This window comes from Tachypleus tridentatus, chromosome 9, assembly GCF_004210375.1.
Source record: "Tachypleus tridentatus isolate NWPU-2018 chromosome 9, ASM421037v1, whole genome shotgun sequence".
Lineage (NCBI taxonomy): Eukaryota > Metazoa > Arthropoda > Merostomata > Xiphosura > Limulidae > Tachypleus > Tachypleus tridentatus.
The window spans coordinates 99,834,407-99,851,886 of NC_134833.1; the positions used below are offsets into that span (position 1 = coordinate 99,834,407).

General features: G+C 33.3%; 1 protein-coding gene across 3 annotated transcripts in view; it reads right to left on the reverse strand.

Annotated features, from left to right (window-relative positions):
• Positions 1-17,480, reverse strand: part of LOC143225869 (TOM1-like protein 2) — an 84,535-nt gene that overhangs the window by 10,320 nt on the left and 56,735 nt on the right. Inside the window, exons 12-14 of one of the 3 annotated variants that reach the window (XR_013014118.1) lie at positions 13,696-13,783; positions 3,857-3,891; positions 1,614-1,664 (exon numbers count right to left, since the gene is read on the reverse strand). Coding sequence is in view for 2 of the 3 variants with exons in the window: in XM_076456024.1 (XP_076312139.1) it covers positions 1,614-1,664; positions 3,755-3,775; positions 13,696-13,783 (160 nt within the window). In the remaining variant the exon portion in view is untranslated. Of the gene's footprint in view, positions 1-1,613; positions 1,665-3,754; positions 3,776-3,856; positions 3,892-13,695; positions 13,784-17,480 lie in introns of all 3 variants that reach the window. The other 2 variants (XM_076456024.1, XM_076456025.1) reach the window with 2 other exon arrangements.

Here is a 17,480-nt window from a genome sequence, read left to right on the forward strand (position 1 = left end):
TCAAATTGAAGCCAATGCTTGTGTACCATTCAGAGAATTCTAGGGTGTTCAAGCAATAAAAGATATCCAGAGGGCAACTTGGGATTTATTGGAAGTTAAACCACAGAGCATGGGTGACTAGGGAGCTGTTTAGTGAATGGGCATCAGAAGTCTTTTGCTATTCTGTGGTGTGGCAAAGTACCTAATAGCAAATAAATTTCCTCTGAAAGCTCTGATACTCATAAACAATGATCTTGGCCATGACTCTGAACTTGCTAGTTCTTTGAAGGCCAAATATGAATGCATTAAAGTGATGTTTTTGCCTCCCAACACAACCCCAATCTTGCAACCCATGGACTAAAATAAGATCTGCAGCTTTAAGAAACTGTACAAAGAAAATGTTTAGGAGATGTTACCAAGCAGTTTTAACTGATTCTAATTTGGAAGACCAAGTACAACATCTTGGAAGCTGTAAGACTGATTATGGCAGAATTTCAAGATGTTTCAATTTGCTGTATGAATTCAGGATGGAGATCATTGTAGCAAGAGGCAGTCCATAATATTGAGAGTTTTCAAGATGAGGAGGCAACAGGAAATGTGGACAAAGAGATTGTTTCAATAGGTCATTCAAATGTACTTGTAATAGCAATGGAGGAGTTGAAGAAATGATGCAGTCCCATGAGCAGGAACTTTCTCCTCAAGATCTGCAGCAGTTGAGAGAGATGACTAAAGAAGCCAGTGTAAAGGAAAAAAAAAAGAAGGATGATTACATCTACATTCAACATAAAAGACATTAAATATCACTGGGAAAAGTTCAGGCAGCTGGCTGCAAGACATCCTAACATTGAAAGAACTGAACTTGTGTTGTGAGATGGAGGACAAGGTGGTATCATACTTCAAGAATCAGCTTGTGAGTAGAAGAAAGAGAGTCACTCTGCAAAGTTTAGACAGATTTTTTTTTCATTAAAAGGCAGTAAAAAGTCTCCATCACCCAAAATACTAGTAATGTCATCTGGTACGAGTGCTTCTGGGAGATTAGAGATTCCAAATGTCATAATGGAAGATGATTCCTCTTCTGAGAAACACTGATTCTTTTTCATCCATCAATACCTTTCTAAATCTACAAGCAAAATTTTTCACACTTTTAAGTTAGTGTATTATTTATTACACTAAAAGTAGTTTTTAGTTATTTATGTTTATAATTTTGCCTCAATTGTACCCACACACTGAATTTATTAAATTAGTTTATAATACCTGTATTTTAAGTCACACATACTGGAATTTTAAATTTAATGCATTTTTCACTTAACAAATTTTTTTAGGAACCAATTAAGCTCATTAACTGAGGGACCATTGTATTCAATTTTAAGTCTGAGAAATGTAGAAACAATCAACTTCCATTTTGAAAGTACATCCTCTTTCTATTGATTCCCAATAAAATAAGTTATTGCTATTCTTTATTCACTTTCTCTATGATGACCAACTTACCAGAATACAAGTCGATAATATTACAACTAAAATATTAAAATTTAGAATATATCTCATTAAAGAAATAATAAAGACGAGAAAAAATAAAACAAAATCATTACTACAGTCATTTGATAATTTATCACATTAATAAAATAGCAGCTTACTTTATCTTCTAACCATCTTTCCATTTCATCAAAATCTTGTTCTCTATGTAACTGAAAACAATACATTTAGGTTATTATGTGTATTTACTACCTTACTTACTCAATATAAATATTTTTTAAATCTTTCACAAGTGTGAGTACATGTAGCTCATCAAAACAATATCAGTTAAGGAAGTAGACAAGTTTATTTTCCCTATTTTTTTAGAAGATTCATTTAAAGTAACACGTGTCTTCTTGTGTAAAGGATTTCTGTAAAGTTAAACATACTATGAAAGTAGATGACAATCTTTTCCACTAAATGGTCAGGAATTAACATTATAATACATAATAATTTATTTTTCCATTGAAATGTTCAAAATTGACATAGACAGTGTATACCTTCAGAAAGATAACATTGTAGGAATTTATATTTCATAATGATTTCTCAGCTATCTCAAGATCAAGTCCTACATCCACTGAGTAATGTTTGTTTTTTATTTACTAGTAATAATTTACCTTAAATGTAACAATTAATTTTACCAGCTCATCACTGCCTTATTGAAATGGGGATAAAAAGAAAGATGCAGGCAGTACTTGTCTAGTTGTCCAAGAGAAATCAGACAAGGAAGCACTTGTGGAGAAGCAGCACAAAAGCTCTGATGACCAGTCAAGTCACCAATAATGAACTCCTGATCTTAGCTGAGAAACCAGCAGTTAAAATTATCACTTGATTGTAAAATCAATGACTAAAAGAAAGTGGTATTCCTCGCTTTCTGAACTATCAGGTGCTGTTTCACTATGCACTACATAGTGTGATTACTACTGGGTCATTATGAGGTTAGGATGCTTTGATTATTGCAAGATTAACTGGACCAAAAGGGTACTGAAGCTCTGATTTTCTGAGCTATAGAGCAGAGTTACACAATGAGATATGAGACAGTAGATGCTTAATTACTACACAAAGGGGCTGTTAATAAGTATGATACCTAGAACATCAGAATTTGTAGGGTTGAAGATGATTGCTGGGAACTTTAAAACTTGGTTGAATGAGCATTGTGGCCCTTACTTTCCAAGTTATGGAATGAGTTGTTATAGTAAAATGTTCACTATACTGAGAAAATTGCTCTCCCTGTCTTGCTATGTGATATCACAATTTATGAGGAATAGACCTCAATACTCATGAGATTTCTCCAATACAATTAATTGTGTATACTTCACTTCTCCATGTACTTTGAAAAAGAGTTATTTTTTTAGCAACTAATATTATTTAAATTGTTATAAATCTAATTTGAGCAGTGATTTTTCCGTATTGCCAGCCAACTATGACAGCAAATGTATTTTAATACAAAATACTGTATTTAGCCTACAGTGGTCTAAGTGCGTATTGAATATATACAGTACTGACAGCAAAAATATTAATAATGGCTCAAAAGTCTTAGGTCAAGTGAATTCTGCTGGTAACTATCTATTTTATGATGCTAAGAAAATGTGCTTACAGATGACTCATAGATAACAGCATATTAAGGTATCACAGCTATTAAGACAGTTACCAAATCTAACATATTAATTTCTATGGTTTTCTTTTAGCAGTACAGATGTTGTAAACCACTACCAAAATTAGCTATTAAACAGTTAATTTTTAATTGTTGTTAATCACCATTACCTAAAGATGCCCAATTTCTATGAGCTTAAATGTCACAGTTCTAATTACTTAAAAAACAGAAATGGTGTTGCATTTAATTAGATCCTCACCAATTAACAACCACCAGAAAACATAGTTTTATTCTCATTATTATACTGTATCAATCTTACTAAACATAGTAATATTATACCAATACAATCTAAAACAATAAAACAGATTTAAGTATTAAAAAAAGTTAACTTTCTATTTGTTATTTTCAAGTATATATTACAATCAGTGAAAAAAGTTGAGTAACTATTTAATCAAAGATCTCTTATGGCATAAATAATTTGTTAAGATTTTGGATAAAATTTTTGGTAATTGGTAGGTTAAGAAACAAAACCATGATATCAGAAGAATAACAAATATTTTGTTATTTGTCATTATTATGTAATACTGAAAATGCTGTTTTACTGATGTACATGCAAGGACAACAGTTCACTATTCAAACATTACACTAGAGAACTTGGTATAATCTTACCTTTTGAATCATATCTTCTTCCTATTCACAGGGAAGAATTAAACAGAAAACAGATTTTAGATATACATGCACAAGCACTAGATTGTTTGTTCAAGTACTTACTACTTCTGTCCTTCAAGAGCTTTGGGTGCAGTGTACTACAACAAACAAACAATGTGAAGTTGAAAATGTAATTTTGATCTTTTCTTTATGGAAACTTGTAATGGTCCAATTTAACCCTTTCCAGACCAAGGTAGAGTCACTGCCTCAACTGATTTTTTCCTTCTCAGTGTAGAAGACAATTTTTCTACACTGAAAATGCATTTCCAATAGATAATTACATCTCTCACACAATAGCTTTACTCGATTATTAGTGCTCTCTGTATATGCAATATTTGCTTGTCACTAGCCTTGAAACTCCCACCTATCTTCACACTGTACAGATGCACTGTAAGATGCACATAGACATGCAACAACCCTCCACCAACAGCAATGTGACACATACTCCAATGTAGAACCCAATCTTCACTTCAAGATTAGGCATGAAAGACATACTGAAAGTGGGAAGAGATGGTGGGAAATGTTAGCAGTAGCATGTATCTATTGGAGATATGTTTCCACTGTAGGAAAATTATAACTTCTGATGAGATAACTTACCTCCTCTCATAAAATAGCTAGAATCCCATGCTGATCTGGTGGAAAGATGGGTTTAAAATGGGCACCCTTCAAAAGGCACCCAAAAAAATTGAGAGGAGAATACATGTAGGAGACCTCATCAAATCTGAACCAAGTATACTCTTTGCCCATTGTGACGATAATTGTGACTAAACTCAAATGGATGCACCAATTGGTAAAAAGATGGCAAGAGTACATTGGACCGTAATAAGTAGGTCAACTCCAGTCCAAAACTTAGTGATGCCAGGAATGGAACATCTGGTCCACAAAAGAGGTGGACTCCTACCATATTCAGCTCATGCCCAGGAACCAGAAGGAGAAAAACTTCCACTCCAAGAACCTAGCCAGCATATGCACAAAACTTGAACACAACCAACACCAGCCACCTGGGAATTTGAGATCCAAGCAACAGCAGGTAGGTAAAAAGCAATGTGGAAGTTCAACTCCATTTCAAACCATGTGGCATTGGGATTGGATCATCCAGTCTGATGTAGGAGGAAGGTCCCAGCCCAACCACATTTATGAGGATTTATTTTGGCTGTCCAGATCCAACCAACACCATCACATCTTGCAATCAACATCCAAACAGAGACAGGAAAGAGGGTTTCTAGTGAGAGGGGTGAATTGCATTGTGGTCCACAGAAGGAGGATAATCACACCAACCACTACTCTTAACTGAGTAGAACAATTACGCTAAGGAGGAAATCTCTGTGGTTTACCACCCCAGCAGCTAGAAGCTGGTAAGTGGCAAGGATACCAGTAGTTCAATTAAAGTGTACCTAGACAGGAAACACCACAGAGCAGAATCTAACAAAAAAACCAAAAAAGAGGTCACTGTAAAGATACAAAGAGATAATTAATGAAAACCTACCCAATTACATATGAACTGAGAAGTGCAAGATATCAACAGGAAGCAAATTATATCCATTTGAAGAGAACACAAGAATATGATGAAGGTACTGGAAAATGAAAGTGTGAGGAGTGATCCATATATCTGCATAGAAGATCTTCAAAGAATGACGAAAACAAACAGCCAAGGACATCGCAATGGCACATTCAGTGAGAGGAAACATGGGGAATAAAAAGGAATGTAGAAGGAAACCTTGTATATCACATACAGGGGCATAGCCAAAAATGGGGGATGGGGGTGGGTAGTTTGAGTGCTTGATGCAAGTGCCACAGGTGTGAAAGCCATGCTAGGGAGGTCTGGGGGCATGCCCTCCTGGGAAATTTTTTAAATAAATACATAAAAGAAAAGCCTGAATTATGCATTCTGAGACCACCTTTTTGGCAAATTTCAGAATTGCACACTGAGGTGTTTGTCTTATTTTTTTAATCATAAATAAATATATAGACCTATATATATAATATATAACTTAAAGTTATCAGGCCCAGAAAAGTAGGCCTAGTCCTATCATCAACATATAAAATATAGAGTCACTCAGGAGAGTCCAAAATATATGTATAGTGTCTTTTACCTGTATTCAAATATCATAGACAGTGTATGTTCAGATTCCCTGGATTTCAAGAATTAACTTCACAAATAAACAGTGGGTGGCACCATGGCACAAACCTAGAACCATTGGCACCATCTGTAGTGAATGATTCACTACAGCATAACAAATTACATCAGCTAATATTGAGAAACACTTTGCAGCATTAACCCTGTTGAAGCAACAGATATTTCAGGCATTGAACAGTTTCCACTGTGTGTTAGATATCTGCATGCTAATGACATCTGTTGCAATGAGAGAAGATTTTTTACAATTTATACCTGTTTATGATGTGACAGGCAGAAACTTGGCTGATGTTATCATAACAAATCTGACAAAATATGATATTGGCATGGCTAACCTGCGAGGACAAGGGTACAACGATGCTGCCTCTATGAGTGGGAAATTCAATGGTGTCCAGAGACACTTAACTGATAAATTCCCACTTCCACCCTATGTACATTGCCCATTCCTTAAACTTGGCAATTTCTGATGCTTGTAAAGAAGTTCCTGTGCAAAATTGCATGGGAGTAATTTCTAGCATTGAAAACTTTCTCAATATACCCAAACGATAGCACGTTTTGGCTCTTTTGGTGGAGAATAAAGCACCTGAATCGAAAAAAAAAAGTTTGAAAGATCTCTGTGAAAGAAACACTGTGGGTTGAGAGGCATGACTCAGTCATCGTCTTTCTAGAATTAATCCATGCAGTTACAGATGCACTTGAGACCATATCAGGTTGGCAAGACAGAGATTCTGCCACGCAAGCCAATTAATTGTTGTGTTCTATAACACAGCCAGAATTCATCGACACTCCACATACCATTGCTAAATTGTTTTCCTTTAGTGTGCAACTTACTGCAGCAACAGAACATTGATTTAGGTGTTGCAAAGCATCACGTAGAAATAGTGGAAGATTTGATCCATTCACTCAGAAATAATACTGTGAATGAATTTAACAACATTTTCTGTGAGGCTAAAAGACAGATGTACCATGCTAACCCACAAACCATTAGCCCTGAGTAGTACTTTCATATTGTTGTATTTGTACCATTTGTTGATCACTTTCTTTCACAAATATGTGACAGTCTGTCCAGTCACAAAACTCTCCTTACAAACTTCATGTGTCTACTACCATTAAGATCTACCACAGAACGATCAGAATCTACATCCCAACAATGTGACCAAACTAAAGAGTTGGTCAATATATACAAGGCTGACATTGACAGCACTCTACTAGCTGCAGTAGGTGAACTTAGGGTTTGGTACAAATCACTTGCAAACAACAGACCAAACAATGTCATAGATGCATATGCAATGTGCAATGCATAAATGTTCCCAGTCATTTCTAGACTGTTGAAAGTATTTGCCACACTGCCTGTGTCAACAAGCTCAGTGGACCATTCGTTTTCAACTCTCAGAAGACTCAAAACGTATTTGAGAAATACCACCACTGAAGATCAACTGAATGGCCTGGCCTCATTATACATTCTCTGTGATATTAAAGTTGAACCAAACTGTATTGTAGATGTAGGGCAAGAACGAACAGGCGTTTAAGCCTTTCATTAATATTTGATTGTATTTCTCTAGTTCTGACAAAACTTGCTGAATTAAAAGAGTGTTAAATCAGAAATTTGCATTTGACCATTTGTTGTGTGTGAAATTATCTGCCACGCAATCACGGATCTTTATGAAACTTTCCAGGTGGCAACTGAACTTGTCTAAGAAGTTTGGGTCCATAGGTTGGGTTTAATCCCCCTGGCTACGCCCCTGATCACATAAGACCAGAGTGTTCAGACGGGACACAGAAAGCAATCCTCATATGAATGGGAGTACAGATGTGAAATAGAAGGCAGTGAAATAAGAGTGAAGAAGTAATTATCCTTAGAATCAGCAGAGGTCTTGGGAGGGAAGGAAACGATCAGGATGAAGGATGACATAAGTGTGGTAGTAGAGAATACGAGAGACACTGATAGGGGACACATCTAATAAGTGACATCCATAGGCTAATGAGAAAAGGAAAAAGGTCTTCAAGGGAGGGTGATTGAGGGAACAAGAAGATAAAGGCTCAAATAATGGAGGGAGAGTAAAGGTAAGTAAGACAACATTAAGATTCCAATCCAGCAAGAGTATGGGTTGGGAAGGACAAAGGAATGAAATAATAGGGAGAGAAGTGGAGAAGAAAAGACATGGGAAAAATGAAAGGTAGAGAGCAAGGCTGCTATACAACTTACAGTGGTTAAAGAGTCAGATAAAGAAATTCCAAAGATGAGGGACAGGAAGGGAAGAAGTCATGACAGAGACCAACAGCAAAAAATATGCCATTTAAATTGGTAAAGAAGAATTGAAGAAGGGTGTAACAAAAGGAAAATAAAAGATACTACACATGTGGAAAGCTACGCATAAACCTGGAATGTTGGAAGGGATGGAAGGAACACGGATGAGTGAGGCCAATGAGGTAAGGAAGTGGGAGAGAGCAGAAGCAAAGGTGGTGACAACTAGAAAGGCTAAAGTAACAGGAACCAGAGTTGACCAGGCTAACACAATGACATGAGAAGAACTCAACATTGAATGGTTTGGGTAGTGGATGAGACCTGGGGAAGGAGAAGATTGGGCAAATAAGCACAAATGTAAAGGTCTCTCTAATCCTCACTGAAGGTATCAACTGCAAAAGCCAAAGGATGTGGAACTGGGGACCAGAAAAGTGAGAGTTTGGTATTCAAGTGGACAGAGAAAGCATTCATTTGTAACACACCCAGTTAAGAGTACAGCCACCATAAGACCTGTGGATTGAGGACCACTTCATGGGGAAAATTTTGTAAGGACAAGACAAATGATCCATGAAAAGATTGAAAGTATGTGAGATATGACAAGCCAGCTAGTGACTCTCATGGCTATTAGCCTAGAACAGAATATTCAGTGTGTGAAAACAAACATCATGAATGAGTGCCCCCTTGCCAAGTGATGCATAAGTCAATAGTCAAGTTGTCAGAATGGATCATGACAAAATCACACCTCAGAATCAGAAGGAAATGCACATATAGAGGGTATTAGTAATCAAGAAAAGCTGTTATGTAAGAGTAGGTAAGTTATTGCATCAGAAATACTTCCATCTTTACGGCACAAAGTTACTAAAGGCTATATTCTGCTGTCTCTAATTTTAAGTTGCCAACTACAGGGAAAATAACTGGCTAACAGCACTAACTGCCAACTCTTGGCACATTATAATGCTGCTAGGGCCATAAAAGCAAGGATGCTAGGTGCTATATGTCAATCCCATGACTCACAAATTACAAGTTATGCAACCCAACCCAACCACCAGGCTATGCCAAGCATCTAAATATTTAACCCAATTGCACGTAACTTTGTACAAATTTACTATTAAAAATAGCATCCAGTTCTGATTTAAAAACAAACAAACTATAATTTAATGTACTTTTCATACTATACTTTACTACAACATGAACTTTCCAAAACTTGTTAAAACATTTTCTGAAAGAACATAAGCATTTAAATATTTCTTATGTTGCTCACAAAGTTCCATTTTATATATTGAATCAATTTCAATCTAACTGACATCTACTGACCTAATTATTTTAATACTTTGCTGATTCTAGTAATCACTGCTATAAACCATGAGAAGTATGGTGAAAACTGACAAGAGATTTATAGATATCCTATGATCTTACATGTCAATGGCTAGATTAGGTAACAGTATTTTAGCTAATAATATTCTTAGTTGAGATTAATTTATATCTTATTAACCCTCTTGTCACATGGCATAAAAAAATAGTTAAAACATAAACTTTTAATATTATACAAGTTTTAAGTTCCTAACTTTATAAGGAGATATTTAACAAAATTTTCAATCTCTCCTAGTATAAGAACCATGGCATTTGTTCTCCAGTTCCATTCCCTTCTCTAATTTACTGTCCTCTCTGAAGTAGCTAATCTAATGTAAGTTACTCAATATAATATAGTTATAAAAGTATTATTCAGACAAAGCATAATTTTTACAGCCTCTTTTTTTTGTTCAGACAGCCTTAAATCAGAAAATTAGATTCACTTGCCACATCTCCTCTTTCACAAACTGCTAGTAGTTCATCCTAATGTTTAATACTATATTATTTATAACTGAAAGAAAGCAAAAGTTTTATTCTATTAAATGACATATTATATTACATTGTTTTCTGTGTAGAGAATTGTCTATTTGATTTCCAGTTCAAATGTTATTCTCATGGGAAATGCAGCAACAAACTCAGCTGAATTTTTAATGGCACTTACTGCATAGTTGGAAAATTAGAAACATTATGATTGGTGTAGAAAAATGTTTTATTTTTATGTGTTGTTATTCTGTGTTTTTGTACGCATTACTTAATTAAATAAAAAAATTAGTGCATTAGTACCATTATTATGAAAATGTTGGGTTAAAAAGACTCATGTAAGTCTTGTTTTTCATGTTTATTATTTATTTGATATTATAAAAGTAACTGAAGAACAAAAATTAGATTCTTACTGATTTAGGTAAGGTTAGATTAGATAAAATAAATTTAAAAAATTCTCATGAGGTATGCTTGTGAGTAACCTGTGCATTACTTAACTCAGTAATAATGAAATACATGTGTGGTAAGATCATTAATTATAAATGATTCAGAGGGCAGTAAGATAATAAAAATTGAGTAGAAATAGATTTATACTGTAATAAACATTAATTCATTCAGGAAAAGCTAATGTAGTTTCCTGTTACAACTTTAAGTCATTCTAGAAAAAAAAAGTTTGTTGGTTGACTGTTTGGCATTTATTAGTGCAGCAGCATTTGCCCAGGATGAAGAAGGGAACAAAAGGTTTTGAGCATCTGGATAAGAAATGTTATTAATGATTTTTAAATGCTGTACTTCTTTCTCCTCCACCCACCTAAGGTAAGAACATAGCTTCTTGACAGACTGTGGAGAGTCAGCAAGTCCCTCTAATTCCTTCTGAATAAACAAGAGACATTTGCCCTAAGGTTTTATAAAACAAAGAATGGAGCATGAGAAAATGAAATACTGATGTAGAACAACATGAAGACTGCTGTTTAGAGTTGTTCTAATATGGTTGTTTACCAATAATTAGCTGTTTTTTTAATGATTTTATTTTTTTCAGGATTTGGGGATCTACAATGAAAGTAAAAAGATTGAATGCCCACTGACCCCACCTACCACATAGTCCTACAATGGGATGCACTACAATGACAAACAAGGACACTGCAGCAACACCAGGGTTTTGAAATCTCTATACACAAACACCAGCATCAGACACGATATCCAAAATGCTCACTGAGAACTCCAAACACTGGTACTTGGTTTACCATAGCCCAACAGAAATAGCCAAATGACAATGGGGACCAATCATCTACAGGAATTCAAAGCCAAAGTGATGTGTTGTGGTTGGATTCCTCAACCACCAGGATCCTCTCTACCCCATCATGGATTGTCACTCATGGCAAACAGATGGGTGGATGTTCAGATCCCAGAGGAGGTAACCTGAAAATACAGAACATTCCCTGAAAGGTGCCCTCACCATACACAGGAATCCACCTCAAGGAAGGGGGGAAGGATAATTTACATTTATTTCATATCTTCTTTTACTGTGGTTGCAAAATCAGTCAGTTTGACCAACCTCACACAAGGTAAGGGTAAAGAAAAATGAGATTAAAATATAAAGTTTTAGAGATTATACAAGTGAAATTTTCAAATGAAGAAAAGTGTTTTTAATCTTAACATGAGAATCATATTACACTGTAGTAGTTAACACTTTGATTCCATAAACTCATGGACAAATGTTTTTCCACAGAAAACATACTGAAAGCTTGCAAAATTTCATGAAGATATTTAGATGTTATAGTATGAAAACTCTGAAGTTGAATTTAGGGTTATGTATTTTCTTCAAATGACCAAGCCCACAGAGTTAAAACAATTTATTTTCAATAAGTAAAAGTTCATTTAGTTATTTATTTTGTCTGAATACAATAAACATAGCAACAATGTCCAATAAATAAGAATCTCAGTTTTGCTCATGCCATTAGAATATTTTACCATTCTTCACTCATATTCTCTAAACCTAACTAGACTAACCAGATGTCTTATTATACATGAAAATATCCACAGGCTTCAAACAAATATGTAACATTCAAACATTTTCAAGAGTGAAAAGAAAATGTTAAGAAAACAGCACAAACGTTTTCAATGTGTAGTTTATTCTTAAGTCTTCTTGACTTCCCACTAAATTTAAATGTTCTTCTTTGCAAATCATATATCTAAATCACTTTTCTACAAAACCAGAAATTTACTTCTCATACTAATTTAATCATTCTACATTAACATAAACACTAAATAGCCTGCTCTATTAAACGTTTTTTTAAGCTTCCTCTGTAGCTATTTTGCATTACTGTTTTTTTTTTATATCATATTCTATGAGGCTTTGAAAGGGTGCAAATAAGATGCTGTACTAATAAAACCATATGAAAATAAGGTAAATCATGTGAGAAACAAACCCTTGAAAATGATTTTATCAAAAGACAATAGTATGTTGGAAAACATATGCCTATCCTTTTGGGATGGGCAGAAAAATTCTAAAAAAATCAGCAAGTTCACTGTTTATAGGCAACTCCTCAGAACTGTGCAGAAATGCAAAACTTTAAATTTTAAAAAGTTTTCTTTGGAAATTACACTAAATAAATGTTATACAATATTTGTTAGTAGCTAAGCACAAATAGCTTTCTCCATGGGTATCAGGTATCTAATCCCAGATTTTAATTGTAATTCTGCAGATATACTGCTGTGCCATTGGAGAGGCTTTTTAGGTCTCCAGCAGGGCTATAAAATGATAAAATATCAACATAATCTATTTTTTGCATAATATATTTTTGAAATGCAGTTAGAATTATCCTTACCTAAATTTTCAAATTTGATATGCAGGCATGTACTCTCCACCTGAAAGGTGGTCACTGATCTGAATAGGGTTAAACTATAATATTGCAACTTACTAACAGACTTCAAGCAATATCTCACATTGTTTTATATAATATTTATATACTGTTTCATGTTTATTAACACATCACAACAAAAATTTTAAGCAATGTAAATAACACCAAGTCACATGATTAAAGAACATTAAACAACATAAAAACAAAACACATTTACCATTAATGATTTCAATAATTATCTAGGATATATGACATACAGAAAACAACACTGACTCTTAAAAATACTGTAACAGTTGAAACATTACATATGCATAAAATGTAAATGGACCATACTTAACACTCACTGCAACAAAACATGCCACAAAATAGAAAATAAGCAATTTCACAAAGAGCAACACACAACTTGGTCAGATTATTACAAGTTTTTAGGATATAATGTTTGAACCATTAATTTAGATAATTAATTTTATTTAAGTGAATGCACAATAGATGACTTCAACAATTCACTGAAAAATTGTTTTTGAAAAATAAAGTCAAAAGAACTAATATTTTCTTTTGTTATTTTGTGTACTCTTATTTTTCCCATTTTCACTGTAATATCAGCTTATCTGTCATGTGCGCTTTGGATAAAATTCAATTTTAATTTTATATTTCTCATTTTCATGTTTTTAAACTCCACATTCCACCTAGTACTGTAGCTAATCATTTTTCAGTCTTTACAATTATATTCCATCAAAATGTACTGAAGAATAAGAAAGTCATTATTAGAATCTAAAGCTACAAATAAATGAAATTAAAAGAATCAGAAATAACAGAAAAACCTCATGCATACCTCATGAGAAGTGGCCTTAGCAGATGTAAGCGAGCCAAGACTCACACTAATCTGATTCTGATTTGTGTTATCCTCACATACGCTGCCACTGAAATAAAACAAATAAAGCACAAGTGAAACTTCAAGATTTGCACATCTCATTCACATAAAATGGCTGTCTTAAGCTGCTTTTACACTTAAAGTAAAGGTTTTAGTTGTGAAAGTATACAAAACCAATGTTAAACAATTAAAAGGTTAATTATGTTGTTTTTATAACAAAACATTACTATCCATGTTCTTTTTTTCTCTCCAAAAACATGTAATAAAATAATAAAACACACAAGCACTTAGATCTAATGTGTGTTCCCAATATGTAACTCATCAATGCATTCAGGACCTTAAGTAACAAGCTGATCAGTTAATTTAGCTTTATTAACATAAGCACCTGTTACAAGTTTTATAAATCTTTTAATCAAATTCTCATCCACCAAAACAATAAAAAAAATTCTATTTTTGAAAAATAAGGAATTAAAATAGATATCAATAACAACAAAATTGCAGAACTTTAAAAACTTACACAATAGAATATGAAGAAAATGTGAAAAAATTAAAAGCATTGGATTTCATTATTGTTGATTGTATTTAAATGACCATGCTCTGAAAGGACTTCATGTAAACACCATTTTTATAAATAACAATGTTTTGAGACAACATGGGGCATCATTTTCCATCTTGCTGTTCCATCCTTTAAACTAAATTAATATAATTTTTTAAAAACCCTTTGAGCCAGCCCTTATCATTAATATACTTAAGTTTTTTCTTAAACTCACTTAAAGTTATTGCCTTTACAATATCCAAAGACCAACCATCTGTTAGAAAAATGATACTATCTTAGCTGATGATAATTCCTATTTATGTCCCCTAGTTCTTCTATTCTCACTGTTTAATATGAAAAATAATGATGTACCAACACTATCAATTCCTTTTACAATCTTCAGAACCTCAATAAAATCCCCCCTAACTCTTCTTTTTCAAGAGAAAATAATTTGAGAGATTTCCTCATGTAATGTCTCAGTCCCAAGCACCATTCTAGCAACCTTTTTCCAAGCCATTTCTAACAATTCAATGCCTTTCCTAAAGTAAAAAGCCTAAACTAAGTGCAATATTCTGTGCAAGCAAATCATAATTTATTTAGACTTATATTCAATATTTCTGTAGATACAACCTAAAATCTTATTTCCCTACCACTAGCAAAAACAAATGCTTGGATGCCTTTAGAGACTGGTTGACTATTACACCAAGATCCTCTTTATTTTACAACACTTTTAAGGTTATTCCTGTCCAAACTATTCTTATTATTCAAATTATGATAACCCACAGGGATTATCATGCATTTATTATAAATAAACTCATCTTCCATTTATTTGCCCAATTAACTATATGATCTCAATCCTTTTGTAAATCAGCAGCATCCTCTACACAGCTAACAACACCTAAGACCTTAATATCATCCACAAATTTATGTACCTTATTGAGCATTCTTTCATCTATGTCAATGACATAAAAATGTCAAAAGTTCTCAGAATGAGCCCTGAAGTCACCAACTTGTGACATTAATCCATTTGTAAGAGCCCTCTGCTTTCAATCCATTCAGCCACTCTTATATTCAACTTGCTAACTTATTCTCCCACATCTACAGAGATAAATTTTTCATAAGCCTTTTACGTAGCCTTGTCAAATGCTTTCTGAAAATCCTGATACACCAAAGCTACACCCTTACCTTCATCTACATAAGCAGTAACTCTTTAAAGAATGTAAAAAAATTTGAAATGTAAGATTTTCCCTTAGTGAAACCATGTTGACTATCCAACAAAATTCTAAACTTTGTTAAATAACATTGCAAAACATCTTCTATGAACCTTTCCCATGACTAATGTAAGATTAATGGGTCTATAAGTACTGAGACAATTTTTATCACCTTCCTTGAAAAGAGGAGTTACATTAGCTGCCCACTATTCAAAAAGTGACAAAAAAATAGTAGTGAGTGGCTTACATATCCAATTTTTATCCTCCTTCAAAACCATTGGGGAAACATCTGGCCAAAAGAGACTTATCATTTTTAAACTTCCCAATTTTTATCTTGTATAAACCTTTAATAATTTAGGGAATAGCCACAGGAGAGTTACATATAAATAACTCTCACAGCTCATTCCTAGCAGTCTCAAAAATTATAGCCCATAGTTACCAAAATGTGAAACAGATTTATCAATCATATTTTTGACAGTTTTGGCTGTGATAGTTTTTACTTGTATTTGAACAACTAAACATAGTCAATTTTTTCAAAGTGGTTAAAGTCTCTGTAGTTCAAAAATCTTGTATTTTTAATATATTTTTAAAATAAATCCTTTTTCAGAGCAAACAGAGATCAGAATTAGTGAGATACAATTATAGTACAAAATCAAGAAGAAACTAGGTCTCAGAATAGAATTACGAAGTAGAAAGTTATACCAACAGTCGTGTGTTAAGAATATTGCATGTAAACATTAAAATAATTGAAATTACAAATGCTTCAAATGTTTACTATGCTGTACTTCACTTTCAAATTTATGGTTCCATTAAAATGAATAATTAACAGTTTTAGCTGCAACACAGCAGCTCAAAGGATGGCTTTGAGATTTTTTGTTTCAAGTACAAACTTTTAGCTTGTAATTCTATCATATCTTAACTGATTTGAAATATAATTACAGTTTGAACTCAAGAAGCCAAATCCTTTTGATTGATGTATTTGACCATACTTAAAATCTCAGATTATTTTAGTCCTGCCTAAAATAATTTCAAGAGCTGCAGCTATTGAAGATTCCCTGTTGTTTGTAATTAGTTGTAACAAATTAATTAAATATTGCATAATAACAGAAGTATTAATACATAGACTACTGAAAATAATACCAGATAATATCACTTAAATTTTCAATAACAAATATGTTCAAGTAGAATAAAAATATCACCAGATAATATACTGTTTTGAGTTCAACAAATAAGTTACAGCCTCTAAATCATAACCAGTGACAATAACAAGCAATAATATTACCAGAATAAGTATAACTTGTGCACATGTAATAAAGGAATTTATCCCTATATATACTTTCCTCACAACTAACCCTCAATTTTATCTCTCATGAGAAAAGAACAACTCTTAACAGTACCTACCCTGACCTTTAATGTCACTGTAACTTTGATTTTAATTGATAATTGCAAATAGCATAACCTTATTAGCATTTTGATTTACATTAATTATAACTTTTGCTCTGATTGTTGATTTTGACTTAATTTATAATGAAATGGAGTTAGATTTGTTAAAAGGACCCAAAATGCTAATGGGCCTGAATGAAATATGACAGACCTTTGGTGTTAAACCTGAGGTATTAAACAAAGTGGGGAAAAAAACAAAACCTCTCATATCGAGAAATGAAGCCTTTTATATTTTGTTTGCCAGGGGCAGAGTAGTCTGGGTTTAATGGAGATCTAGAAAAATGCTTTGAATTTGAGTGTATCATTCAGACTATGCAAATTGACATGGGTACTGTCAAGATGTGAATATGGTTTGGATTTGTTCTAACTAATGATAGTTAACCATGTTTTAACTAGGAGTATCACTAATACCCCATTTTCAAAATGAAAATATTTAACTATAAACACAATACAAACCTTCTAAACAGTATTAAGTTTTGCATGAAAACAAAACTACAAAATTTGGTTTAACTCTTCTATGTTGTGAAATGTCCAAATATTTATGAAACTTTTATACA